A 21,330-nucleotide genomic window follows, 5' to 3' on the forward strand; every position below is an offset into this window, starting at 1 on the left:
TGCAAAATTCCTGAGCCATGTATTTTAAGTCTACTTTAGTGATGGGCTCTTAAGGGCCTCTGGATCTCTGGTTTAGTAGGTGTTGAGTGTCCTCAGTGTCTTATCTCTTTTACCCTTGTGCTGATATCAGGTTCACTGAGAAAGCAGCACTCTTGCTTATTTCTCTAGTTCCTCTGTGGTTTCAGCTGGGGCCGTGCTGAAGTGTGACGGGTTGTTTATCTCCTCAGGTCCCGCTCCTGTCTGAAAAAGAGAAGCAGATTCTCCAGCAGAGAGTAAAGTCAACACAGGTTAAATGGGATAAACATTATTAGTTTAGAGAGAATTTAATGAATTACCTCAGATTTTTCATTGGGAACCCTGAAAGACAGAGGGCCTGGAATGGAACACTGCAAAGTCTAAAAACCAATGGCTTCTAACCCAAACTACTATACCCAGTGAAAATATCCCTCATAATAAATGGTGAAAAACAACAACAACAACAAAAAACAACTTTCCATGATAAAAGTTGGCTTTTATCATGTAAACACCAAACTTCACAAAGCACTACAATATGGCAAGGATTAAATCAAACTTTGCAGTTATTACCGTACATGTTAATGGCCTTAATTCACCTATCAAGTGATACAAGTTTAACAGGGTGGATCAGAAAAATGAACCCCTCAATCTGCTATCTTCAAGAAACTCACCTCACCATTAAAAAAAGATACCTCTTCAGTGTGAAAGTGTGAAAAATGATGTTCCAAGCAAACAGAAATAAGAACCTAGCACATGTTGCTATACTAACATCGGATAAAATGGAGTTCAAATGAAAAGTAATCAAAAAAGACAAAGAAGGCCACTTCTGTACTCATCAAGGGAATAATCCAACAAGAGGATATCATAATCATCAATCCATATGCACCAAACACAGATGGACTGCACTTTATAAAACCTACTTGACAACAAAACATAAACAAACAACAGCACCATCATAGTACTCCACTGTCATAAAGACAGTTCATTCAAACATAAAAACAACAGGGAAGTAAGAGAGCTCAACAACACCTTAGATCAACTAGACCTAACAGACATCTACAGAACATTCTATCCCAAATCTACAGAAGATACATTCTTCTCAGCAGCCAAAGGGACCATCTCCAAAATAGAACATATATTAGGCATAAAGCCAGCCTCCATAAATTTAGGAAAATCGACATAATTTTGGGCATGATATCAGATCACAATGCTATAAAGCTAGAAATTAACAAGATATGCTCACGGGACTCCATCAGCTCCTGGAGACTGAACAACACAGTTTTAAACAATAAATGGGTAGTGGAAGAAATCAAAAAGGAAATGGTAAAATTTCTAGAATTGAATGACAATGAGAACACAATGTTCCAAAACTTATGGGACACAATAAAGGCAGTTCTTAGGGGAAAATTCATAGCACTAAATGCCTTCATAACAAAGACAGATTCCAAATCGACAAACTAACCACCTATGTTAAGGCATTGGAAAAATAAGAATCCAATGCAAAGAGATCTTGATGGAAAGAAATAAGATCAGAGCAGAAATTAATGAATTTGAAACTAAGAAGACAATTTTTAAAATTTGATGAAACAAGAGCCTGTTCTTTGAAAAAAATAAACAAGATTGTTTAAACCCCTGGCCAACTGGATCAACCAAAAAAAAAAAAAAAATGCTTCAAATTAACAAAATTAGAATTGAAAAGGGAGAGGTTGCATCAGACATAAGTGAAATTGGAAGAATTGTCAGGACTTACTTCCAAGACCTCTACTCTTCAAAACTGGATAATCTGGAAGAGTTGGATGAATTCCTGGACACATACCACCTAACAAAACTAAACTCAGAGCAGATTAATCTCTTAAATCTGTCACATCCATCAAGATTGAAAAGGTCATTAAACACCTTCTCAAAAAGAAGAGTCTAGGACCAGATGGTTTCTCAGCAGAATTCTATCAAACTTTCATGGAAGAACTGAAACCAATTTTTCTCAAACTGTTCCACATAATCAGAGAACAGGGAAAGCTCCCCAACTCCTTTTATGAAGCTACTATCACACTAATACCAAACCAGATAGAGATGCAGATTCTTTTGTTTGGACCTGAATGCTGAAGGAGTGTCCTGTTCTTCAAAGTCTGCTTTATTCTCCCCTGAATTAACAAGTTGATATCCCCCCCTGGTATTATGGAGTGTAACAAATGCAGGAAAGAGGGTCATTGATTTTGCAACATGGTTTCTATATTTTGGAAATGGCCATTGGCAGTGTGAAGCAGGCTTATTGAATTATCTGTGTTGAGTCATGAGGATGAACCGTTGGTTGCAGTGGAGACCCAATGGAGATGCCAGGACTATGGGTTGGCTGCCAAGGATTGCTGCATGCACCAAATAAGTTTTCTGGGACTGTGAGTAGCCTAGCTGGAGGGGTGGGATTGGAACTCCAGAGACTTGTCACTGACTGAAGTTGTTGGACTTGGAGCTATAGAGTTGGATATTTTCCCTGTTTGTTTTAAATCTTATATTGGTTGAATTTTTTTTCTTTCTTTTCTTTGTTTTTTTGTTTTTTCAAAGTAGGGTTTTACTCTAGTCCAGGCTGACCTGGAATTAACTATGTAGTCTCAGGATGGCCTCAAACTCATGGTGATCCTCCTACCTCTACCTCCTGAATGCTAGGATTAAAGGCGTTACCACCATGCCCAGCTGGGTGGGTTTTTGTTTGTTTGTTTGATTTTGGTATTATGGATTAGTTAAAAGACCCTGGACTATGGGGGTGTTTGAACATCAATGGGAGTGATAGAAACTATGGGGACTTTTGGGCTGGAGAGTTGGCTTAAAGGTTAAGGTACTTGTCTGCAAAGCCAAAGAATCCAGGTTTGATTCCCCAGAACCCATGTAAGCCAGATGCATAAGATGGCATATGCATCTAGAGTTTGGTTGCAGCAACTGAGGGTCCTGGCATGCCCACTCTTCTCTCTAACTCTATGTCTCTCCCTACCTCTTTCTCTGTCTCTCAAATAAAATAAAACAAAAAATAAATATTTTTTAAAAACAACTATGGGGACTTTTAAAGTTGGGCTGAATGCATTGCATTTTACATCATGTATGGTTATCAGTTTATGAAGGGTACTGTGAGGAGCTGTGGTCCTAGCAGAACTAGTTAAGAGATGGCTTCTTTGTGAGAAAGCTTAGGAAAAACTACCAAGCTCATTTTCTTTTTGTTCTGCAGTCTGCAGAGAACAGGGTGGAGAATGCCCCTGGAGAGCAAACATGTCTAGCTCAAGAAGAAGCCGTCTTAGAGCTTACATTTCAGTTCTGGTGTGCTTTAGTGGCTACTTTGAATGACAAGGAACAATTTAAAAATATATTTTTTTTATTTGCAAGCAGAGACAGAAAAAGAGAGAGAGAATGTGAGTAGGCATGCCAGGGCCTCCAGCAACTGCAAGCAAACTCCAGAAACACACACCACCTTGTGCATGCAGCTTTACGTGGCCACTGGGGAATTGAACTCAGGTTGTTGAGGTTTGCAGGCAAGTACCTTAACCACTAAGTCATCCCTCCAGCCACAAGGAACACTTTTACACTCACTTTTTTTTTTGCGAGGTGGGGCATCACTCTAGCTCAGGCTGACCTGGAGCTCACCATGTAGTCTCAAAGTGGCCTTGAACTCTTAGCAATCCTCCTACCTCTGCCTCCCGTGTGCTGGAATTAAAGGTTTGCGTCACCACGTCTGGCTTAGAATACCATTTTTTTAAAAGATTTGTTTTTATTTGTTTATTTATTAGAGACAGAGAGGGGTAGAAGGGAGGGAGAAAGAGAGGGGGAGAATGGGCACAGCAGGGCCTCTAGCCACTGCAAGTAGACTCCAGACGCATGCACTACCATGTACAGCTGACTTACGTAGGACCTGGAGAATCGAACCTGGATCCTTAGGCTTCGCAGGTAAGTGCCTTAACCACTAAGCCATCTCTCCAGCCCCAGAATACCATTTTTAATACTAGTAGTGTATGAGGGGCTGGAGACATTGTCCAGCAGTCAAGACCCTTGCCTGCAAAGCCTAAGGGCCCATATGTGTGATTCTCCAGTGCCCACATAAAGCCAGATGCACAAGGTTCTACATGCATCTGGAGTCTACAGCAGCTGGAGGCCCTGGTGTGTTCATTTATTTCCTCTGTCTATCTGTCCTTGCAAATAAATAATAGATATTTTTTTAAAAAAGAAAAATGAGGGCTGGAGAGATGGCTTAGCAGTTAAGCGCTTGCCTGTGAAGCCTAAGGACTCCGGTTCAAGGCTCGGTTCCCCAGGTCCCATGTTAGCCAGATGCACAAGGGGGCGCACGCGTCTGGAGTTGTTTGCAGAGGCTGGAAAGCCCTGGCGCGCCCATTCTCTCTCTCTCTCTCCCTCTATCTGTCTTTCTCTCTGTGTCTGTCGCTCTCAAATAAATAAATAAAAAATGAATAAAAAAAAAAGAAAAATGAATGTATTGGGGGACTTTGGGCAAATTAGGACCTTACTATTATAAGAATTCATACTTTACCTTTAGCAAAGACATGGCTTCAGAATAGGCTCTTTGCTTCTGTGGGACATGAGATGTAGAACAACTCTTGCTCTTTGTTATTTGTTTCTTTGCAGGGCAGGTCTCACTACATAGCCTAGGCTAACCTTGAGCTTACTGTGTAGCCCAAGATGGCCTTGAACTCACAGTAATCTTCTCATAGCCTCTGAGGTACTGAGATTACAGGGGTGAGCCACGATGTCCAGCTTTTGTTGTTGTTGCTGTTATATTTCTAATATTTATTTTGGAGTACTGTTTGGTGAATTAACAGATGCCTTATAACATAGGGAACGACTAAGACAATGACCAGAAGTGACTAAATATGAGTTTCCTTTTTCTAGGACAGATGGAAGCTTCGTGGTTCATGATATACCTTCTGGATCTTATGTAGTAGAAGTTATTTCTCCAGCTTACAAGTTTGATCCTGTCCGGGTAGATATCACTTCAAAAGGAAAAATGAGGTGAGGGCTGCTGATTTATTTTTAACAAAGATGAGGCTACTAAATACTTGATTGTGTATTCCTTTCAGTATTTATGGGTAAGGTTGAGACTTTTTTTAATTTAAATTATAGATATTCCTTAAAACAGCTAACCTAGCCTTGTGTTGTTTTAATATGAACATTAATAAAACTGTAAAGTTAGACTTTTTCCTTCTCTGGCTTAAAATTATATTAAAGCTTCTGATATGACTATGTAGAAAAAAGGTAAGATTACTTACTGTAGGGGCAAAAACACTGTGAAAACTATAGTTCAAATATGACTTGTTTTAGGGTCTCGCAGTAGTCAAGACTGACCTACAGCTCACTCTGTAGCCCAGGCTGCCTCCTACTACTTCATCCAGTCCATCTTCCTACCTCAGCCTTTTAAGTGCTGGAATTATAGGTATGAGCCACCACACCCAGCTCAGTTGTGTTCTTACTGAACCCCTGAGGTAGGATTTCACTCTAGTCCAAGCTGATCTGGAAATCAGGGTGATCCTCCTACCTAATCCCCCCAGTGCTGGGATTAAAGGCATGTACCATCACGCCCAGCCTCAAATGTGGTTTTTAAAATATTTGTGTGTGTGTGTGTGTTGGCATGGCACATATTTGGAGGTCAGAAGACAACATTGAAGTACCTGTTCTCTATCTTCTTGAAGTCAGGGTCTCTTGCTCCTACAGATGGACTGCCAGACTGCAAAAGAATGAGAGGCAAGAGCTTTTGTGCTTTAGCTTCTCCTGATCTACCTCCCTTTGTAATCAGCTTTATGTGGGTACTGGAGAATTGAACCTGGCCTACAGGTCTTGCAAGCAAATGCCTTTAACCACTGGGTAATCTCCCCAGGCCAATAGGCCTGTAATTACTAAGCAGTCTCCCCAACTTTTATTCTAATATTTTGACAGTATATCTAATTACTTACTTGTTACTAAGCTAATCGAGAAATTCCAATCATTCCTCCTTTTTAAAATGTGTGTGCGGTAGAAATAGGTTACATGTGTAGTGCATTTTAGCATGAGGATCATGATAGAGAAGATGCCAGCACAATGTCTAAGGTTGGACGAGCAGGAGAGAATTAAAAACAATTCTGTTTTCTTGTTTTGAGACCGTGTCTCACTTCATAGTGGAAGCTAGTCTGGAACTATCTATGTAGCCCTGGCTAGCCTGGATCTCTCTGTAGCTCAGGTTATCCTCAAACTTATGATCTTCATTTCTCAACCTCCTGAGTGTAGGATTACAAGCATATACTACCATTCCTGGCTGAATTTTAGAATTTCTAAGTAAGTGGACTTGTGTTTGAAATTGAGGTGAAAAGATTTTAGGAGTAGCAAAGCTCATTTGAAGTTGTGAATGACTGTGTGAATGTCACAGGCTTCCACTATAACAGAACAAATGCATTTATTCATTATTTTATTGTCTCATGGCAATGACTTTCTCATTTGTCTAATCTGACCAGGAAGTACACAAAGCAGTTTTTAGTGTCTTTTCTTTGAATTATCACAAATATCACTCCTTATTGTCTTCAGAAGGGACAGATCATGCAAAAGCTAACACATTTTGGGATGAAAGAGCTGTATTTTATCACTGACATTTTTGGTTCATGTGCCAAGCATTAGTTAGGCTGTTTTTTTTTTTTTTTTCTGTTTTTTTGTTTTGTTTTTTTTTTTTGCATGGTCATTTTATTTTTATTCATTTATTTGAAAGAGAGCAAGAGAATGGGTGTGCCAGCTCCAGCTGCTGCAAATGAACTCTGGAAGCATGCACCACCTTGCACATCTGGCTTATGTGGGCTCTGGGGAATCAAACCTGGGTCCTTTGGCTCTGCAGGCAAGTGCTAAGCCATCTCTCCAGCCCTGTTTTTTTTTTTTTAAATTTTTGTTTATTGTTTAGAGAGATACAGAAATAGGCAGAGAGAGAGAGAGAGAGAGAGAGAGAGAATGGGCATGCCAGGGCCTCTAGCAAACAAACTCCAAAGCCATCTCTCCAGGCCCCCCCCCCCCCCACCAGTTAGGTTGTTTTACGGGACTCAGGGACTCAATACTTCACTGACATAATGGAGATATGTTCAGTCAGCTCCATTCAATTGATGTTTGGGTTTTTTTTTTTTTTTTGAACTTTTTGGTTTGTTTTCATTTATTTGAAAGTGACAGAGAAAGAGGCAGATAGAAAGAGACAGAATGGGCATGCCAGGGTCTCCAGCCACTGCAAATGAACTCCAGACACATGCGCCCCCTTGTGCATCTGGCTAATGTGGGTCCTGGGGAATTGAGCCCTGAACTGGGGTCCTTAGGCTTCACAGGCAAGCACTTAGCTGCTAAACCATCTCTCCAGCCTGATGTTTGAGTTTTTAATTGTAATGAGCTTCCTTTTTTTTTTTTTTAAATTTCTTTATTTGAGAGCGACAGACACAGAGAGAAAGACAGATAGAGGGAGAGAGAGAGAGAATGGGCGCGCCAGGGCTTCCAGCCTCTGCAAACGAACTCCGGATGCATGCGCCCCCTTGTGCATCTGGCTAATGTGGGACCTGGGGAACTGAGCCTTGAACCGGGGTCCTTAGGCTTCACAGGCAAGCGCTTAACCGCTAAGCCATCTCTCCAGCCCGAGCTTCCTTTTTTTTTAAGTTTTATTTTTAAAATTTTTTTATTAACTTCTATGATTATAAACAATGTCCCATGGTAATACCTTCCCTCCCTACACTTTCCCTTTGAAACTCCATTCTCCATCATATCCCCTCCTCCTCTCAATTAGTCTCTCTTTTATTTTGATGTCATGATCTTTTTACCTCCTATTATGATGGTCTTGTGTAGGTAGTGTCAGGTACTGTGAGGTCATGGTGTCTGGAGGAGCACGTTATAAGGAGTCCTACCCTTCCTTTGGCTCTTACATTCTTTCTGCCCTCTTGCGCAATGAACCCTGAGCCCTAGAAGGTGTGAATAGAATTGCGGTGCTGAGCACTCCTGTCACTTCTTCCCAGCACCATGATGTCTTCCGAGTCATCCCAAGTTCACTGCCATCTGAAAAGAGAAGGTTCTCTACCAACAGTGGGAGTAGCATTAATATGTAGGTATGAACATTAAGAGAAGTGCTTATTGGGCAGTTTGATGAGCATAGTTAAATTTAGCCAGACAGCAGCAGACGTTACACCCCTAGGGCTCATGACTACCCCTGCTGTAGGTTTTCAGTATTAGGGATATATTCCCTCCCATGGAGCGGGCCTCCAGTCCAATTAGAGGGCAGTTGGTTTCCACCATAACAGATGTGCCACTATTGCACCCATTTGATCATTTGGCCTTACTGGCCAAACATAAGGCTTGCAGTATCCACTGCAAGTTGATTATCTTCACTGGTGATTTCCCTTTCTCCCATTGAACTGCATGCGGAATGGCTTCTTTCAGCTTTCTGTCAGCTGGTCTACATGGAGAAGGTTATCAGTTCAGTTCCAGCAGGATTTTTCAGTGGCCTTGCAGCCCAAATATGTGGAGTTTTCAGCAATAGGTTGTTTTTGTTTGTTTGTTTGTTTGTTTGTTTTTTGAGGTAGGGTATTGCTCTAGCCCCAGCTGACCTGAAAATTACCATGTAGTGTCAGTGTGGCCTCAAACTCTTGGCGATCCTCCTACCTCTGCCTCCCGAGTACTGGGATTGAAGGTGTTTGCCACTACACCTGACTCTTAGGTGTTTGAGTTTTATCCTCATTTTCATCTTTCTTTGTCCTTGTTTTCTTCTCCTGGTATTGCAAGTTTTTAAGATGTAAATATGCATAATTTACGTAAAAGAGGTTACACTAGGAGCTGTCTCATTCTTCGTTTTGAAGAGCCAACCTGACTCCCATTTTAATAGCAGAGCCATTTTGATACAATGACTGAGTTAAGTTTCTGTTTCTCTGAGTTTCTTTCTGAGCTGGGGCCACAAATTGTTCCCTGGTTACTGTTACCAGGATCATGTATCCATAACGTTCTGGGAACGTGTAACTGTAACGGCTGGTTGGCTTCTGTCACCAAGCTTCCTTGTCTCTGAAAGCTCTCTACCCCTATTCACACTCCAGTCCAGGGCAATTGCAAGTCATTACACTGCCTGCCTGGTTCAGTACAACTGCGGAGTCCGCATTGTCCACTTAGTCTTGGTTCTAGGCAATAGCAAGACATCGTATCGTCTACTTGGTTCTGGTTTTTGGATCCATATATCATTTGATTGTTGTCTGTCCTTTGTCTTTCATTTCTTCTTTTATGTCTTGTCTTTCTGTTCAGTTTGTTTTGTCCTTAACATTTTTGGGTCCTTCTAGGAACTGCATATGTCACAGGTTGTCTTTGGGTGACCTAGACATCCTGACCATCCCAGGTAAATTGAAAATTGGAATTAAGACTAATGAAGTTTTGGCTTGGAAAATCCTGAATATGAAATCTGAAATTATACCCTAAGTAATTTTGAAATTTGGTTTTAGTCTCCAGAATTATAAATAGAATAGGAATTTAAAATGTGAATGTATAGCCTCTAAATGAATGAATGAATGAATGCATGAATGTGTGAGGGGAAAATGTGTCTGGAGTCTATATGGAAAGTACACTTGGATTGAATGTGTGTGTATATGAGTGTGTGTGGCTCACAGTCCTAAGGCTGCAGAATGATAAGGCTTTGCCTTTGTGTCTGTTCTGCAGCACAAACATAGTGAGAAATTCATTGTGGGAGATGTCTTCCACCAAGCCCACTGTCCTAGACTGCGTGGCCAACTTTTACTATTGAGTGTCCCCCAGAAGGAGCACTGAAAGTAATTAAAATCATAGGCAAGGAAAAAAATTGCAAGATTCTCCTACACTTAAAAAGTTATAAAATGACAGGCGCCACCATGCCTAGCTAAAACCCTGTAATTTTAAGATGGTTCCTGTTGTAGTCAGGTTCACATTGCTGGCAGAAATCACCCAACCAAGAGCAGCTTTTGGAAAAAAAGGTTCATTTTGGCTTACAGACTCAAAGGGAAGCTCCATGATGGCAGGGGAAAACAATGGCATGAGCAGAGAGTGGACATATCTCCTGGCCAACATAAGATGGACTATAGCCACAGGAGTGTGCCAAACACTGGCAAGAGGAAAGTGGCTACAATACCCATAAGCCTGCCCCCAACAGTACACGCCTCCAGTATACTCCTTCCTTCATCTCCATCAGCCTTGAACCTAGCATTCAGAAGACCTAAGTTTATGGGAGACACCTGAGTCAAACCACCACAGTTCCTGTCTTGTTCATGCTGGTTTTGCTAAATGGTTATCACTGAAGATATAATCTAAGTCTTATAAAAGTAACTTAGTCATTGTGACCTTGTTCTTAGAAAGCTTCCCATATCCTAGAAAAAACTGCTGTATACAATGTTAATATAGTTTGTCTAAGGTTTACATAACATTCATAAATATTATTTTAATTAAGCCACTTTGTGTCTGTCATAATGTCTCTTAATATATGTTAAAATAAGGCTGACTTCAGCTGGATGTGGTGGCGCATGCCTTTAATCCCAGCACTTGGAAGGCAGAAGTAGGAGAATCGCCATGAGTTTGAGGCCACCTGAGGCTACATAGTGAATTCTAGGTCAGCCTGGGCTAGAGTGAGACCCTACCTTGAAAACCGAAAAAAATAAAATAAAAATCAAGCTAACATAACTCAACAATGACCAGGTTTGACTTTATTCTTAAGCTATATATAATCAGTCTCAGTCAACATGTTATTTAAGTATGTTCATTGCTTTTAGATATATTTATACTTAAGACATGTTTCCTGCCCTAAAAAAAAAAAAAATCTTAAACTGCTGCTCTCCTTCCAGTTTGGAGAGTAATTCATATCTACATAGGTATAGAGACTAGCCAAAGTTGTTTTCAAACACAGATGCTATGTTTTTCTACTGTCTTATCTTTTCCTGACATACACTACCTAGATTAAATCAATTGGCTTAAAGTTATTGATAAAAAATAATTGATGAAACATTGCTTTCAGGGACACAAAAATGTTCTGCCTATATTTATAACTGATAGGTACTTAAAAGATAAAATGTGTATATTTTCTATGTTCCAGATGTAGCTTACACTGTCAACTAAACTTAAATACTAATCAGAATGTTTTAAAGTATTGTGTCATTTCCTGACCAGATCTGCTTTGCTAATCAGATACGTTCTATACCTTTTTTAACTAAACCTGTTTTGCTAATCAGATATGTTGTGCAGTCTCTCTGAGAGATTAATAACCATATATAAAAGCCAAAGTCAATTGGAAACACTGGAGTTAAAGGATAACCAATATTTTGGTTCCTGCTCCCAGGTTAAAAGGCCACCACAGTCATGATACTAACTTCTAGTCTCTGGTAAGTCACCTATCTTCTTGATCAGAGAGAATATGGAGACCCAGAGGTAAATTCCAAGTCACTGTATCTGCAACAGGAGAGTCACATCAGAGGAAAATCAGTCCTTCAGGCTTTTCAAAAGAGGGAGGGCCACTTGGTCAACATGGCCTTTACTTATCCTAGCAGATGACGGTGCTGAGAGTCATAAAACTACTCACAGGTCCCTAAAAGTCTCTCCTATAGCACCATTATTGACCTCCAAAATATGTAGTTAATTCTGGTAGCCTATATGATCTTAATCACCCAGTTAAAAATATAACTACAAAATACTACAGTATAAACAAAGAGTCAGACTAATGGGCTTCTCTGTCTGGTGCTGGCTTACAATACTAAACTCCGACATTAACTCATGCCTCCTGCCTCTGCCTATCCCTGATTAGTCAGCCACTGTTGCCTTTAAATAAAAATTCCACAAATTGTCCCCACTGGTTATGTTCCCCTGATAGTTATTGATTTGTGTTAGTCCAGTCTGTCCTTGATATATCTTATTAAAAGAGATATATCAGGCTGGAGAAATGGCTTAGCGGTTAAGCGCTTGCCTGTGAAGCTTAAGGATCCCCGTTCGAGGCTCGATTCCCCAGGACCCACCTTAGCTAGATGAAAAGGGGGTACATGCGTCTAGAGTTCGTTTGCAGTGGCTGGAGGCCCTGGCACGCCCATTCTCTGTCTATCTGCCTCTTTCTCTGTCACTCTCAAATCAAAATAAATAATTAAATAAATAAATAAGATGTATCACTAAGGACAGATCTCAGACCCCCATCCTAACATGTAAAAACATTTTAAAATTCTAGCTGTTTGTATTTGCTGATGTGGGTTGTGCTGGTTGTTTGAAGGTGTCTCTTTGCTAAAATTTATAGAGGTAAATCAAATTCGCTTGCCATCAATGCTGCTCCCTTAAAATTTGTACCACAAGGAGACCTACATTCTCTCAAAAAATCAGGCACATACCCACCAGCCAAGGGGTATGATTCATCACACCAGAGTCAAAAGGACAGTGTCCTCAGCTGATTGTAGCAGCTAACAGATTATCGGGAACACAGAGGGCAAGTCAAGCTCCAGAGGGCACCTGTCCCTAACAAGGAGACTGCAGCCCTGCTGTAGTCACTCCAAAAACTGACTAGTCTACACATGACAAAAACTTAAGGAATTTAACATGAGATTGAAAAAAAATAGACATGATGATACATACCTTTAATCACAGCACTCTGAGGGCAGAGGTAGAAGGATTGTTGTGAGTTCAAAGCCATCCTGAGAGTACATAGTGAATTCCAGGTCAGCTTGGGCTAGAACAAGACCCACGTCAAAACAAAACAAAACACTGAAATCATAAAAACGCATAGTGCTGTACACACCTTTAATTCCAGCACTCAAGAGGCAGAGGTATGAGGATTGCTGTGGGTTCAAGGCCAGCCTGAAACTATAGAGTGAGTTCCAGGTCAGGCTGGGCTAGAGTGAGACCGTGCCTCAAAAAAAAAAAATTTAATTAAATTAAATTAAATATAAAAACCACAAGTCCTTTAAGGATGAGATATAAAGTAATACATTTTTACATATGTGTGTTGTAGTATCCTTGTTCTTTAAAAAATTTTTTTATTAGAGAGAGATAGAGTGGTAGGCAGAGGGAGAGAGACGGAGAATGGGCACGCCAGGGCCTTCAGCCACTGCAAATGAACTCTAGATGTGTGTGCCCCCTTGTGCCTCTGGCTAACATAGGTCCTAAGGAATTGAACCTGGGTCCTTTGGCTTTTCAGGGAACCAACTTAACCACTAAGCCATTTATTCAGCTCAATATCCTTGTTTTTTACACACACACACACGGGGTCATGAAAATAGAAAGGGGTCTGTGAGAGGTGTAGAAGAGATATTGAAAGGGGAGAAGGAATGAAAAATAAAGCAAGAATTTAGATTACATATCTCATGAAAACAGAAGAGAGGACTGCTTGGGCATAGGAAGGGGATGAGAGGGTGATGGGGATTGGCAAAGGGCAGTCGGGAAAGGAGCTGCCCAAAAACATAATGACACATCTATCTGAAGCTGCCATAATGAAATCCATTGCTTTGTATGTTAGCCAAAGTAAATAAATAATCTTATGGTTCTAAAGACATGAGAACATCAACAACTAATACAACTTTTTTTCTTTATAAAAAAGTATCAAATTTATTTCAATATCTCATTTAATTTTTTAAATTAGGATTACTGAACAATTACAGTAACTTAATATTCATTATCAGAGGTGCAAAAAACATTAATAAGATATTAAATACTACAGTGATAAAGTTACTAGACCATGCATTTAGAAAAACCATGTTTAGTATTTGAAAGTTACAGTTTTACTAGGCTTTTGCTCTGTATTTGTAATTATAGCATGTTCCATTCTCATTTTGATGTAATTTACCTAGTTTGTGCAATCACTACTATGCTGTTCAAAAATTTTTTAATTTAAATTTTAAGCCTTTCTCTGCCACTTAGGAAATAGGATTTAATTGTTTACTTATTCTTTACAGAAGATTGAAATTTTAATTTTCACTTTAGTCCTGTTTGATTAAAAAAAATCATGACACCACTACCACACGAGTTTAAAACAGAATGTAATAAAAAGTCCTATATATGTAATCAGCAAATTATCAGATAAGACATGTTAACTATCTCACAGCTGTCATAAGCACAAGGCAACGCTGATGACCAAGTACAACAGCTCTTGGCATTTTGTCTGCAAGCTTGATACCAGTGTTTCTGTTCTCAGCAACTCATCCAGGAAAATGGCAGTGCTCAGAAATACAAAAACTATTATGTCCAGCAGGTGGTCCTCTACATGGCCAGTAAGAGAATTCTTTATAAAATTGCATTAAAAATGCAAAATGTCTTGATAATTACCACCTCAGAGGTCAATGTGAGAAAAATGCAAAAAAAGACATACTCATTAATATCATTTCCCTTTGAGAAAAAGTCAGCAATGCTTCTAGTCCAAAATATAATAATGATTCTAAAATTGTGATTAATGTACTGTATGTCTTTCAAGCCAACATAAACTTTTCACCTCCAGAATAGAACCTCATTTTAAACCAGTATTTGAATCAAGTTTATAGTCCTAAAGCCATTTTTCTTCATATAGTGTTTTCACTTGAAAACATAAGCTGCAAAATGGCACCCAGCTGTCAGTTATAAAGAACTACAAGTTGAGCATCCCTCAATAGAAATATTGACCAGTAACATTTTAGTTTTTCAGACCTTAAGACTACTTGAATACTACTTGCTGATGGGATCCAAGTCTAATCAAAGTTCATCTCCATCTCATTTAACCTGAAGAGAATTTTATTTTCAGTGCTCCTGTATCTTAGCTGCAGCCCTTCACAAGTTCAGGTGTGGAACCTGCTACTTGCAGCATCATGTCTGCACATGTTTCACATTTGAGAGGGGTTTGGATTTTCAGATTAAACATGCTCCAGTATGGTAAATGCCAATTCATAGTAACTTTCAGCAGAAACCAACAAACTTCTGTACCAGCGTAAAAGTTACTACAGTATCGAGGCCAGAACATGATTCTCCTATATGGTCAGATGTAATTTATTAAGTAATACCTCCATGAACATGAATGAAACCTTAGTGAGTCCTTCCAAAGCTGCACGATTTCCATGGTTTTTCTCCAGTGATACAACCTCTCCATTCCTTTAATCTTTTTTTAGTCGTTTAGCTTTGGCAATATTTTCTTGACGTTTTTTCTTCTTTTGCTCTTTCTCCTTGGCCTCAGTCATCTTGGCCAATTACCAGGACAGGACAGCGCTTGCTAGGAAGAGTGGAGTGAGGGCCAGAATGACTGTTGTAAGGAAGCCATATGGGTCTTTTGCAGCCCATTCACGACATACTCAGCCCACGCCTTTATGTCAAACATCTTTGTGACAGTCTTAGGAAACTTCTGCTTGAGTAGTGATCTCTAATCTTTTCCTGGGATTATCAGTAGGCCAAACAATCTCAGATGACCTGTGGTCATTGTCTTTAGTTATACAATACATTTCTGAGAGGATTTTATTCTGTACCGCCCACAATAGCAGCAATCTTCCAGCCTGGCTTCTCCCCGCCCTCCCTGCTTTCCTGGGGCTCACCCTGCTCTTCCCCCGCTCCGGCCAGGCCACCGAGGCAAGTTTGCCCAGGACCCGCCCGGCCTGGGAGGCGGAGGCCGTGGTCCAGAGACCCGGATGAGGGGGACTGGGTGGGGGGGAGGCCCATGGCACTGGGATCACCCGCCTCCTGGGCCCGCCCAGCACGGCTGCAGGAGCCCACCCCGCATCCAGATCCCACGGGCTCCTACGCCTACTCAAAACTCACCCGCCACAACTAATACAATTTTTGAAACAACCCATTTGTTTTATTCCATTTCCATCCCATTATTATTACTATTATTCTAGTTTTAGATATAGTATAGTATAGATGATGCATGCTGGCTTAAACTTTTTTAATACTGAGAACACAATACTGGTGGAAATAGGAGTTGTTAAAATAAAATGAAATGAAATAGGGCTGGAGAGATGGCGTAGCGGTTAAGCACTTGCCTGTGAAGCCTAAGGACCCCGGTTCGAGGCTCGGTTCCCCAGGTCCCACGTTAGCCAGATGCACAAGGGGGTGCATGCGTCTGGAGTTCGTTTGCAGAGGCTGGAAGCCCTGGTGCGCCCATTCTCTCTCTCCCTCTACCTGTCTTTCTCTCTGTGTCTTTCGCCCTCAAATAAAATAAAAAATAAAATTAAAAATAATAAATAAAATTAAATACTTTTTTTTTAAAATTTTTTATTAGCATTTTCCATGATTATAAAAAAATATCCCATGGTAATTCCCCCCCCCCCACTTTCCCCTTTGAAATTCCATTCTCCATCATATTACCTCCCCATCTCATGGTGTGTTTTTTTATTTTATTTTTTTCCCAAGGTAGGGTCTCACTCTAACTCAGACTGACTTGGAATTCACTATGTAGTCTAAGGTTGGCTTTGAACTCACAGCAATCCTCCCGGTTCTGCCTCCCAAGTGCTGGGATTAAAGGCATGTGCCACCACCCCTGGCTTTGAAATACTTGTTTTAAATCTGTTATGTGAGCTTGAGAGATGGCTCAGCAGTTAAAGGCACTTGTTTGCAAACCCTGATGGCCCAGGTTCAATTCCCCAGTACCCACATAAAACCTTACTTAACTGCTGAGTCATCTCTTCAGCCCCTCCCCTTTTTAAAGTTAATTAATTTATTTGCAAGGGGAGAGGGGGAAAGAGAGAGAGACAATGGGCATGCCAGGGCCTCTAGCTACTGCAAATGAACTCTACATGCATGTGCCACTTTGTTCATCTGGCTGTACATGAGGATGGGGTGTTTCAATTTTGAATAAAGTAATCTTAACAAATAGTAATATTTTTCTAAATATAGGGTTTTTTTTTTGTCCTTTTAAAATATTTATTTTCAAGCAGAGAGAACAGAATGGATAGAATGGGCATGCTAGGACCTCCAACTGTTGCAAATGAACTCTAGAAGCATGTGCCACTTTGTGCATCTGGATTATTTGGTCATTGGGGAATCGAACCTTGGTCTATACCTAAATTTATGGGAGATACCTGAATCAAACCACCACACCCCATAACAGACATGCCACTATTGTACCCACTGGGTCATTTGGCCTGGCTGGCCAATCTTAAAGCTTGCAAAGTCCACTGTTGTTTATCATCACTGATGACTTCTCTCTCCCATAGGGCTGTATGCAATGTAGCTTTTTCTAGCTTTCTGTCAGCTGGTTCATAGGGAGGAGTTTTCAGTTCAGCTCCAGCTTGAGTTCTCAGTGACCTGCAGCCCAAGCATGTGGGGTCTTCAGCAATAGGGTCTTATCATCTGTTTCTGGTGGGAAACCAAGGGCCTTGGCAATGGCCTGTAATGTTTTGGGGGCATCAGGGACCTCAACTGGCCAACAACTCATTTTAAGGTATCCCATCCCTGGCACTGAAAATTTTCTAGTAATAATCTATGGCTTCTGGATGTATCATTCTCAAAAAGTAGGTTTCCATATTGCTTAATCATAACATCTTAAATTTGATTAACCCTCCTGCCTCCTTTCCTGTACTTAATCCCTTCACCTGACTGACCTTTCTTAGGTCGTTACACCACCAGTAATCTTTTCATCTGTTTACATGTATATAATACCCCCCCCCTTTAGTCACCTTCTCTCCTCCCTCTTTATATCCAATTTCTAGTTTGCTGTCCTCTGCTACTGACTTTTACTCAATGTCACCTACCAATCTAAATTTGTAGCTAGGATCCACATAAGAGAGAACATGTGGCATTTGGCTGCTTCAGAAACCTACAAACCAATTTCCACAATATCTATACCAGTTTATATTCTCACCAACAATGTAGAAGACTTCCTCTGCTTCCCAATTGCTGTGACTAAAGGTGTACACTACCACACCTGCCTCATTTGTTTCCTTTTTTTCCCTTTTAATTATTTTTATTGACAACTTCTATACTTATAGAAAATATACCATAATTCCCTTACCTCCTCCACTTTCCCCTTCATAACTCTACTCTCCATCATATCCCCTCCTTCTCTCCATTAGTCTCTCTTTTATTTCAATGTCATCATCTTTTTCTCCTGTTATGAAGGTCTTGTGAAGGTATTTCTATGCACCGTGAGGTCATGGATATCAGGGCCAATTTCTGTGTGCACAGTTACATTGTAAGGAGTGATACCCTTCTGTGGGAGTTTGAATAGAGGGCTCCCAAAATATTTAGTGTTTTATTAGTTTGTAGTTTACATCTGCAGCTACCTGACTGGAAGCAAATGTCACTGGGCAGATCTTAATCTAAAGATATGCAAATGTGCCTAGTTGCAGTTCCTTAAGTGTGCTGTGTAGCTTTTGGCTTTTAGGCTTGGGCTTCTCTCTCTGTATTTGGACCTATGAAAGCAGGCAGCTTCTTCTGCCATTATGGAATTTTTCCTGGATCTGTAAGCTTTAATAAATATGCCTTTCTCCATAACTGCCTATTCTGGAAGTTCATCTCAGTGAGCCTGAAGCTGTCTGCTGCAGAACTTGGTACTGAGAGTAGGGTGAGATTAACAAGACCATGCGGATGTTGGTCTTTTAGAACTTTTGGTTCAGAGGAATGAGCATGGACTTGGTGCTTACAACTGATACCTTCTGGAGTGATAAGCCAAGTATTGTGGACTGTTCTGATGAGAGGCTGCGAATGCTAAATGCAGACAATATTGAAATTTGAGGCTTAACGTATGAACTTTCTAAGGAGAAGAAGGAAAGACTGCAGAGGACTTTGTTGGAACTGGGCTACTGGCATAAGGGCTGGCTGTGTTCTGCTGCCCAGGCCCAGAAAGTTTAATCAAGGTTAAATTTCTAATGAACTGATGTGCTTTGCTAAAGATAATTGGACTGAGAGATTTAAGATTTCTAAAAAAATATTTTATTGTTTTATTTATTTATTTGAGAGCGTCAGAGGGAGGGAGGGGGAGACAGAGAGAGGGTGAGAGAGGAAGAGAATGGGTGCACCAGGGCCTCCAGCCACTGCAAATGAACTCCAGATGCATGCTCCCTTTTGTGCATCTGGCTAACATGGGTCCTAGGGAATCGAGCCTCGAACCGAGGTCCTTAGGCTTCACAGCAAGCGCTTAACTGCTAAGCCATCTCTCCAGCCCAAGATTTAAGATTTTTTTGTTTTGTTTTGTTTTTTTATTATTTTTTTCAAAGCAGGGTCTCACTCTAGCCCAGGCTGACCTGGGATTCACTGTGGAGTCTCAGGGTAGCCTCGAACTCATATGATCCTCCTACCTCTGCCTCCCGAGTGCTGGGCCAAGATTTAAGATTTTTAAGCTGGAAAACCTCTAGCAAGTTAAAATTACAGGCCTTGAGACTGGTCTTTGTTTACTAAACCTACTATTGTCAAATACATTAGCAATCTTTAGGAAGATAGCCCAAGGGCTTTATATTAAAACAATGGAAAGAATGCCCAAGGAAAGACTATCAGAGAAATGCAAACTTTTTTAAAGAGTTGACTGGAGAAGGAACCTGTTTTTCAAGGATATGATTTATTTTGTCCCTGAATTAAGAATATGGCTGTGTCTTGCACAACTGGTATTAGTTTTGGAAGCATGAAAAATGTGAGGAGTGGTCATGAATTGCATACTGTTCCAGGGGCCAGTGTTGAGATGTGGCATGAGGCAGGGCCTGATGCCCTAACAGGCTGAAAGTGCCTTTGGAAGATGGACCATGGTTTCCATGACCTGAAGACATTTTGGATATATCAGGACCATGCAAGGGCTACCATAGAGCGCAGTGTTGGCCTAGGATGGAAGTGTTCCCTGTCTACTCTGCCCATCTGGAGGGTTGGAATTAGAAATCTGGAGGGCATCTCTGGTAAAGATGGTGGCATAGGAACTACACTAAAGCAGCTGAGGGGAGAAAATTCCCAAAATAAACCCAGTAAAACACACTCTTCTACTAAAAAGTAAGGAGTACAAGAAATTATCAATCACAGCAGAAAAGTAGGAGAGTTCCAGAGTGTCTAGAGCCTACCAAGGCAGTCAGAAGCAGCTCCAGCTGTGGTGGAACCAGGTCTGGGTGGCCACAGCCACCAGTCTTTGCCTGGGCCACAGGAAAAGTCAGTTGAGGGCATTCTCCACTCACACTGGCCTACTCGCAAACTCAAGAAACATGAAGGGAGGAAGGCAAGGAAGAGCAGAGGGTGGCCCCTGAGGAAGAGTACCAGTGGGAGAACTTCAGGCACCATCCACGGCCTCCCCTACCCCCCCCCACCCCCCACCCCACCCCCGGTGCACCGGCCCAAGAGCCAGCAAGCACCAGAGACCTGGGAAAGGAGCTCACCTAGTACAACACCTGGCACAGGTGATCAGAGCAGTGATCCAGCAACCCAGCCAGCCTACCTGAGCACATACCACAGCAAAGAGGGACGCAAGTGCAGCCTAATTGAGACCAAAACCATCCCAAAAGGAAACTAGGATTACACCAGGTAAGGACCCACCAAATAAGCCTGGTATATAGGCTTGAATCGGAAGTGCTAATTGCACCTTCCATGTCAGGATAAATTATATCTTAAATCTGATGAATGGTCAGATTTGTCATTCTTTTTTTGGTTTTCCAAGGTGGGGTCTCACTGTATCCCAGGCTGACCTGGAATTCACTCTGTATTCTCAGGGTAGCCTCAAACTCACAGCAATCCTCCTACCTCTGCCTTCCGAGTGCTGGGATTAAAGGCGTGCGCCACCACGCCAGGCTTAGATTTGTCATTCTTAAATGAACTATATTTTGGGCTTGTCATTTGTTACTTCCTGACTTAAATGCCTTTCTTTTCTCTTCTGTCTTCTGTTAGGGAAGGGTCTCACTTGTTCACAAGTTGACTTGGAACCTTCAACAGACCTTAGCCTCCCAGTTGACAGGATTAAGGGTATGGGACAACACACATCCTAAGGGACTGTGACTGTTAGAGGATCTGTATGTCATAATACCTACTCTTGCATAAATACACTGTGCTGTTTTTCATTGAATGTATATATTGTTTAGTTAAATTTTAGAATCTGCCTGTATTTTGTTCCATTCAGTCTACTTGAATATTCTCATAGCAGGCAAATGCAACATCTAAGGTCCCATTTGTAGTTACTCTTAGAGTGTTAAGACCCACACCTAGCACCTTAAGCTCCTACTCTAAAGATTTATAACATTTGATTGATTGATATATCCAATAATACTGCAGATAAGTAGAAAATCCAAGCATTAAATCAATCCAAGATGCAAAAATAGGTACATTATAACACAAGAAATACAAAAAAATCAAGATAATATAAATCCACCAAAAAGAATTAATGCATCAGAAATGACCTCCAGTGAGACTGATTTAAAGGAAAGGCCTGAGTAAGATTTCAAAAGAATGATT

General features: G+C 40.9%; 1 protein-coding gene and 1 pseudogene across 1 annotated transcript in view; one reads left to right on the plus strand and one right to left on the minus strand.

The window, feature by feature from the left end:
- Window positions 1–21,330, plus strand: part of Emc7 (ER membrane protein complex subunit 7) — a 63,090-nt gene that overhangs the window by 18,122 nt on the left and 23,638 nt on the right. Inside the window, exon 2 of the mRNA XM_004669713.3 lies at window positions 4,897–5,016. Within this exon, the coding sequence (XP_004669770.1) occupies window positions 4,897–5,016 (120 nt within the window). The remainder of the gene's footprint in view (window positions 1–4,896; window positions 5,017–21,330) is intronic.
- On the minus strand, window positions 15,069–15,315 carry LOC123462811 (annotated as a pseudogene).

The sequence above is a fragment of the Jaculus jaculus genome, chromosome 8 (assembly GCF_020740685.1).
Source record: "Jaculus jaculus isolate mJacJac1 chromosome 8, mJacJac1.mat.Y.cur, whole genome shotgun sequence".
Lineage (NCBI taxonomy): Eukaryota > Metazoa > Chordata > Mammalia > Rodentia > Dipodidae > Jaculus > Jaculus jaculus.